Raw genomic sequence first — 8911 nt, forward strand, 5'->3', positions numbered from 1 at the left:
GTTGTTGATCATGTTAGAGATACCCCCTTCTTTTTCCATCGGCGGGTACTATGAGAAAGGGGTCTTTCGAAAGCCTCCCGTCTCTGTCGCCGTTACGAGGAGAGGAAGGAATGATAGAGGAACTTCATTGTGATTATCTTCGAAGCTGTGTCTAGCTCGCTCAACACAATGGCATAGGTGATGTATAAGCAACAAGGGAAAAAGATGACTGACAGGAACCATGTTGCCTGTCGCGAGAAAAAAGATAGACGGCAGGCAAGCTGCTTGCTGGACTCGAAGATGACAATAAACCTTCACTCGACCTTGCCGAGATTCTTGGCCGGAGCTCGACAAAGGGGCGGATATTGAAAAGTTGATGGAATGTTATGTCATGAATTTCCAATTTGCTCATGGTATGACATGACATGACATGGCTACTCTACAACTTGGCCTGCACCTCACTGGCAGGCTTTCCCCTGATATCCGGTGGTGGCTGCTTGTCAACAATGGTGCTCTGCGCCTTGGTCAAACTCTCGATAGCCTCGGCTTCGATTCTGTTGACAAGGTCCGCGCATGTGGGGATGTCATGGATGAGGCCTACGACCTGTCCCGCAGTCCAGACCTGTGTTCACGATCAGCACTTGTGTTCTACATACATCAAGAACATCAAAACTTACACCGTAGTCGGGGTCTCCATTGAGGAAGACCTGACGACCTCGCTTTCCACTAACATACGGTCCCACAGCCTCAAACTCCTTAGTCTCGGGCGAGTTTTCAATCTTGTATGCTTCTGTGGAGACTTTATTCTTGAACAAGCGGGAAGTGTTTCTCCACTTCCTCAAGACGAGCTGTGTGTCGGTCTCTTCCGCCTTGGTGATGGCGACTTTGATGTTGTGGTGGATGGGAGCCTCGATGGTGCACATGAAGCGTGTGCCCATGTTGATTCCCTCGGCGCCCAAGTTCAACGCGGCGGCCAAACCCCATCCGTCGCAGAAACCACCCGAGGCGATGAAGGGGATAGGAATGGATTGTCTCGCGCGGGAGAGCAGGATCAAGTTTGTAATATCCGTCTCGCCCACGTGTCCCGCGCACTCGAATCCATCAATGCTGAGGAAGTCGACGCCCAACTTGACGGCACTCAGAGCGTGTCTGATGCTGGTGCACTTGTGGAGAATGACACAGGGAGGGTCGGCGCTCTTCAACTGTTTGATGATGGGGCCGGGAGAGTTTCCTGCCGTCTCGACGATTCGAATGCCCTCGTCGAGGATGGCTTGTGCGTAACCCGGGTAGTCTGGCGGGTTCATGGAGGGGAGAAGGGTGAGGTTGACGCCAAACGGCTTATCGGTCATGGTCTTGCACTTGCGGATTTCCTTGCGCAGGTCGTCGGGGGTAGGCTGGGTGAGGGCGGTGATGATTCCCAGGCCGCCGGCGTTGGACACGGCCGAGGCCATTTCCGCGTATCCGACCCATTGCATGCCGCCTTGGACCACGGGAACTATAGTTCACATCACATGTCAGTCTGGTCGTGTCAACTGTATATGGATGGCATGGTGGTGGATATGCATACCGCGAATCCCGAGCTTGCGGGTGAGGGCCGTGTTGAAAGGCATCTTCCTGGTGAGATGTTGGAAGGTGGTTTAGAGGGGATGTAGGAGGAGGAGGAGAGGTTATTTCGGCGAYAAGATGTAAAGGTAGAGATGTTGTGGCAGATGATGCATCTTTGGGATTGCCATGGCTGCTTGCTCGGATGTGCTGGTGAAAGCCGAGGCCTATTTGATCATTCAGATGCCGCCGAAACGTAGGGCTGAATGCGACGGGGGTTTCATTGCGGACTTTGGCAAATGCCGTCCACTCTTCCCTTGATGTGAGAGGTGAATGTGCGTGGACATCAAGCGAGTATTCCATCTCCATCTTCTCCGATCCAACCATCGGCATCTCTCATGGTCCAGGAGAATGGAAGCAGACGTGTTGCGACAACAGGCATGACCGGATGAAACATGTGAACATTGCATGGGGAGCGCCATGTGAGATTCTGGGGAAAAGACGCCGGTGACGGCCCGAGATTTTTCCGTCGTGGAATGTCTTGCTGTTGTGATTCTGGCACGTGATCCACAGATAACTAAGGATTAGACGATATAGCCGCATCTTAGATGCAGAGTTTTTACCTATATACTAATTAGTATTATCTGCGTACTTCGCCTTAATTTAGTAATAGCTTTATAATAGGTTATAAGCCCGGCGCTACTACGATCTTATCCTTACTAAGAAGTTATTAGTATTAATAATATTAACCCTATACTTACTATTTTAATAGAGGAATCCTAGTAAGCTAAGAGAAGAGCTAGAATTAAAATATAATAGAGCTAGTTAAAATAGCTAAGGAGAATTAGGTACTTAAGAAGAATACTAACTTCTTAAGCTAGAAGGTAATACTTAGAGGAGTACTAGTAAAAGAGGATATACTTAGATATATCTTCTATAATCTTCCTTAGGAGCTACTATAACTAGAGCTCTAGAGGATTAACTACCCTAATATAGCTAATTATCTACTAGTATTAAGGGAGTTTAAGAAGAAGAATATAGTTACTTATAGTATTATCTATAGCTAGCTAGATAAAAAGCTTAGGCCTAATTTCGGAAGTACTAAGAAAATAGTATAGGAGCTATTTAAAATAATCCTTACTATATATTAACTAGTCGTTATTATAGATATCTATAATACTCTTAAGCAGATTAGGAGCATTAAATTAACGGGTAATAATACTCTAAAGTACTATAAAGACTTCTAAAAGTAGGTATATTAGTATAGGATAGCTACTAAGTAATATACTAGAGCTAACCGCATTTCTAATATATAGGAGGGACTTATATTCCTACCTTTTATTATAAATATACTATTTATTATAGGTCTAAACTACATTAAGTAGCTTAGAAGCTAGCGATATACTAACAAATCCTAGCTAGTAATATTAGAGGATATAATTACCTCTCTTAGACGTAAGAAACCTCTAGTATTAAGCTACTAGCCTAATCCTTCCTAGAAACGAGTTATAGGAGGAGTAATAGTAGATATTAAAGATAATAATAAGAAATGCACTTAGTGCAAATATAACTATACTAATGTAGAATATTATAAGTAATACCCTAATAGGGCACTATCGTTCTAGAAAGCTAGAAAGCCTAATAATAATAAGAAGAAGTAGTCCTTGTTAGAAAGTGCAGTTATAGAATGGCTGTACATCTAACATAACAGAGAGCCAAGTGGCCACAAGGTTATATAACTCTATGTAGGGTAAAATCTCTTCTTAGGAGATAGAGACACATCTCTAGATAATCAACTCAATTAACACATTAGTTCCTACTTTTAAGTACTGCCTGTCGGAGACAGTAAGCCAGTTAAAGATCAAGTCACTCTTGTACTCCACCTCCAAAATTCCGCGAACCTCCGACTAATATTCAAAAGTCCTAGAAGAAAAAACAATAGAGGAGAGCTAATACTATAGTAGCTTAAGACTTATCTAGGTCCCTATTAGACTTAGATTCTAATAGCTTAATAAGCTACAGTATCGTAATAGCTGCATCTTTAATAAAGCCTATTAATAGCTATATTAATATATAGGACTCTAGGATAGTATATTACTTCTTTAATAATAAAGTATAGTTTAAAGATCTCTATAAGAAAAAGAAACTAGTAGAGTTCTCCTAGGCTATTAAGAAGAATAGAGTTACGTATTTAGGAATAGTAACTCTCTAGCTAAAAGGCCCTAAAGGTCTTAAAATATAGCTAGAACTAAAGGGAGCTTTATACTCCCTAGGCTCTAATATAAACCTTATCTCTATAGAGCGGATCCTAGAGAAGTTTAGTATTATATATAATACTAGGACTAGAACTATCCTAGATAAGGATAATAAGCCTATTAGGAAGCTTTAAAAGCTTTATAGAGTGCTTATTCTAAAAGATATAAAGATCCTTATCCTAGAGGGCTAATAGCCCCCCCTATTTAGAAAGACTATAGTTAAAAAAACTATAGTAGTAGCTTTTATAAAGCTAAAGGCTAATATAGAGCGTTAGTATTAGAGATTTAGCTATATTAAAGCCTTAATCCTTAACGCTATAAAGCTTAAGGCAACTAGACTAGAGAGTATTAATATAGATATAATAAGTTACTATAAAACATATAAGCTCTTAAGATCCTAGCGAGTTATATTAAGGTATCTAAGACCTATAGCGGCTAGAGCACTTAATAAAGTTTATATAGATATAGTAGGACTAATTAGCCTACTAGACATCTATAGGAATAGGTATTTCCTACTATATATAGACGCTAAGACCCGCTATAGATAGGTGTTTCTTCTTAGACTAAAGAGTAATAGCCCTAAGATTACTAGGATCTTTATCTAGAGAGTGCAAAATATATATAAAAAGATCCCTAAGCTTATATTTATAGATAGGGGTAGTAAATTTATTAATAACCTTACTACTAAGATAGCTAAGGCTACTAGACTTAGGTAGGATGTATTAGCACTATATACACCTAAATAGAATAGTATTACTAAATCCTCTAATAAGGTTATCCTTACTAAAGGTAGGGCGATAGTTATTAATGCTAGAGCCCCCTAGGACATATAGTACTATGCACTAAAATACTTAGTATATATTATAAACCGGCTTATAAATCTTAGTACTAAAAACATCCCTATTCTTTACCTTTAGTAAGATCTTAATATCTTTTAGGAAACCTCCCTAGATCTATCCTATATAAGAAGATTTAGCTACAAAGCCTATATCTATAATAATAACCGCTAGATCTTAGTAAAGTTTGCCCTAAGAGCAGAAATCTTTTAGTTTATAGGATTTTAAGAGTATTTATCTATAAACTACCTCCTCTAGCGCCCTATACTTAACTATAGGGGAGTATAGAAGCACTAGGTTATTTTTATACCGTATATAACTTTTAATAAGGACTAGGTATATATAGACATAGTTAGAAGTTATTATACCCCTAAGTCTTAGGGGGAGCCTTTCTATATAAGCCCTATAGGTTTTATAACTCTACCTACTAGGCTAGAAGCCTATATAGTGCCCGTTACTAAGCTAGAAGCTTAGGTAACTAACCCTAAGCTAGAAGCTTAGGTAGTATCTAAGCTAGAAGCTTATACCCCGGCTACTAGGTAAGAAGCCTAGGTATAGCCTATTCCTAAGTATTACCCTTTAGTAATTATTCTAGAAACTAAGTATTAATCTTAGGATCTACCCCTAGTAATATTCTAGGAGCAAGAAGCTCCTTAAAGATAATAGTTTACTAAGCTATCTCCTATAGAGATCCGGGGGAGATTATAGTCCTAGAGCTCTTCTAGTAGTAACCCTAAGAATTAGGGGGAGTTCCTCTAAGGCTCTCCCTAGAATAGTACCTCTATTAAGGAAGATATTAATATACTTATAGAGCTATTTATACTACCTTAGACAACTAGTAAAAGAAAAAGGGACCTATTACCCCCTATAGCCTCTTAAACACGATTAGAAAGGTCTATAATTAGGTATAACTATAAAAAGCTATATACTAGGGGAGTAGTTATTACTAAGCCCTAGTCTATATTAGAGGCATTATAATACCTAGAGTAGAGAAAGGCAATATCTAAAGAAGTTAAATCCCTAGAATCTACTAGTATAATCGAATAGAAAAGGATTAGTAACCTACTTAAGGGAAGAATTCCCCTTAAAGCAAAATAGGTATATAAGCTAAAGAAGCTTACTAACGGTACTATTAAGAAGTATAAAGCTAGATAGACTACTAAAGAATACTCCTAAAAGATAGGAGTTAACTATATTTAAACCTTTATACTAACCCTAAGAGCTGCAACTAGAAGAATCCTCCTAGTATTAGCTACATAATATTACTAGAAAAGATCTTAGATTAATATCGAGATAGCCTTCCTAAACCTTATAATAAATAGGGAGATCTAGATATATCTACTAGAAGGGATTAAGTATCTAGATATAGGAAAGAAAGATCCTAAGAAGTTTCTAGTCCGTATTAGAAAGGGACTCTATAGGCTAAAGTAGGCTATATCTCTATAGTATTATAATACAGTCGTAACACTTTAGGATATAGGTCTTAAAAGGACTTACTAAGATATATACCTATTTATAGGATATAGAGCCCTTATTCTTATATATATTAATAACTTTTAAATCCTTAGTTAGATTTAGATTAATATCGACTAGGTAATTAAGGGACTAAAGAAAAAGTATAGTATTAAGCTTATTAATACTAACCTTTTCCTAGGATTGTACATCTAGCAATTAGAAATAACTACTATAGTATTATAGTAGTATTATAGCCGTAAGAAGCTAGAGGGCTATAGGCTGTTAAATATAAAGCTAGTAAAGTTCCTACTAGAAAGATTACTATTCCTATCTAAGAGGAGCTATATAAAGGAATAATATAATCTCTTTAATAAGATTATTAGGGAGCTTTAGTATCTCTCTAATTATACCCGGCCTAATATTACCTATACTATTAACTATCTTACTAGATTTCTTTAGAACTAATTTAATAAGCATATTGCTACTATAAGGCATATCTAGAAGTTTATCTCGAGTATAATTATAAAAGGCATTATCTTTAAAAGGACTAAGAGCCTTAGTATTAAGGCATACTTAGACTTAGACTATATAGGAGATCTAATAATAAGGAGATCTACCTCTAGGTCTCTTATTAAGCTATATAGTAGGCTAGTTATCTAAAGGTCCTAGTTATAAAAGGATGTTATCCTATCGAGTACTAAAGCTAAATACCTAGCCTTAACTAAAACAACTAGGGAGATTAGCTAGCTTAGGGAGCTTCTTAATAAGATTAGCTTAATTACCTAGCAGAAAGTTAAGACTATCCTTATTAGAGTTAATAACTAGTTAGCTATTAGCCTAGTTAAGAATTACTTAAACTCTAGAAGGTTACGACATATTTTAGTAAGAAATTACTATTATAGGGAACAATATAATCTTAGAAACATTAAAGTGGAATATATAAACACTTCTAAGCAGCTAGCTAATATACTAATAAAGCTAAAGTCCCCTAATGCAATTATATAGTCCCTAGTAGACCTATAAAACTTTTCCTTTATAACAACTATAGTTATTACTACTGTTAGAAAGTGCAGTTATAGAATAGCTGTACATCTAACATAACAGAGAGCTAAGTAGCTACAAGGTTATATAACTCTATATAGGGTAAAATCTCTTCTTAGGAGATAGANCCTGTCGGAGATAGTAAGCTAGTTAAAGATTAAAATACTCTTTTACTCTACCCCTAAAAATCTGCGAACCTCCGACTAATATTTAATAGGTTATAAGCCCGGGTTTACCGAAGGAAAAAAGACCTTAACCTTAAAGTAGTAAAGGTTTCTCCTACCTTATAAAGCTAATATAGAAAGGACACTAGTTTCTAGTACCCTATCTTRCACTACTAGGAGTTTTAATAGCAGGTTAGAYAARAAGAAAACATAGAAGACAGATTAGTTCCTAAGGGTTTAGAACATTTAACTATTAGGACTAAGGGATTRTCTAATAGCTATAAGGAGTAGAGGACTCTAAATCTAAAGCCTTAAAACATATACACACCCTTTACTTTACTACTAAAGCCTTAGYAGGACTARGCTATTTATATACTAAAATAGAGGAAGAGAAGRAYAGYTAGACCTATATTAGGATTCTAATCCTAATAAGAGAGAACTAGAAAAGATAGTTTAAACTATAGAGGGATAACCTAGAAGGAAAAGGCATCTTCTATAATATTAAGGGATTAATTAACCTAGACAATTTATTACTCCTTAATCTAGATGCTAGGGTTACAAGAATAGCTAGCTAGCTAAACTTTTAAAAGGAGAATGCTAAGTGCAGGTATAAGCTAAGATTAAGAGTTAGCTTAGATAAAGYAGATAAGATTYAATTATTAATAGATATAAAGATAGCTGCTAAAATRTAGCTCTTCCTCTAGAAGAAGTAYAGYAAGGTGCTTATAGTATATACTATRTTAATAGTATAAYAACTTATAAACTTTAGAATAGGAGAGGAAGATATAGTAAGATTAGCCTARGTAYAGATTAGTTTAATAGYAAAGAGGATTRYAGAGGTTAATAAAAGGGAGTTATATATAAAAGAACCTRAAAGGAAAATTAGGATCCTTCTTTTAGCACTCCCTCCTAAGTTTAAATTAACTAAGAATGCAATTATAGCCTAGCTAATGCTTACTAGGAACTATAAATAGATCCTACTTATCCTTAAATCTTAGGAAGTAAGGGACCTCTATTATAAGGAGGACTTTATAATAGCAGCCTTTAAAAGGATAAGAACATACTTCCTCTATAATAGATAATACTTTATATAAGATTGTCTATAGCTAGGAAAGGCAAAGAAAGTAATTAGACCTTAGGAAAATTTCCTATCTAGAAATAGGGATTTACTAAAGCCTAAAAAGAGAAAGATCTCTAGTAAGAAATACTCCTCCTCCTTATTAAAGAGGGTTAARAAAAGAARAGACTCTCTTAAAGAATTTAAGAAGGYAATAGAGGAAATAATTAGAAAAGAGGTTTCTAAATTTAGGAAAAYAAGGAAGACTRCTAAGAAAGCATTCCTTRCTAAAYAAGCCTAATCTAGGGAATTATCCCTAACCTTATTAAGTGCTACCTTATYCTAATTTAAGGAGGAAACTAATAAGATTRYAYACTCTTCTTTAGAGGCAAAAGGCAAGTTAACCTCCTTAGAATAGTTACTAGACTCCTATGCCTTATYCTATATAACTAACTAACTATAACTCTTTAGATCTATAATTCTACTTTAAAGGAAGAAATAGATTAAGGTTAGGGGTAGATAGCTATAAGCTATATATAAGGGAAAAGCAGTTATAGGAGGCTAGAATAGGAAGAAAATCTT

General features: G+C 36.3%; 1 protein-coding gene; it reads right to left on the bottom strand.

Annotated features, from left to right (window-relative positions):
* Positions 1–418: 418 nt before the first annotated feature.
* Positions 419–1589, bottom strand: RCC_07338 (related to FMN-dependent 2-nitropropane dioxygenase; the record flags this gene model as incomplete). XM_023772596.1 has 3 exons in its annotated part: positions 419–601; positions 657–1474; positions 1547–1589. 3 exons carry the CDS (start codon positions 1587–1589, stop codon positions 419–421), a joined length of 1044 nt encoding a protein of 347 aa, XP_023628364.1.
* Positions 1590–8911: the final 7322 nt, after the last annotated feature.

The sequence above is a fragment of the Ramularia collo-cygni genome, assembly GCF_900074925.1.
Source record: "Ramularia collo-cygni strain URUG2 genome assembly, contig: RCC_scaffold11, whole genome shotgun sequence".
Classification (NCBI taxonomy): domain Eukaryota; kingdom Fungi; phylum Ascomycota; class Dothideomycetes; order Mycosphaerellales; family Mycosphaerellaceae; genus Ramularia; species Ramularia collo-cygni.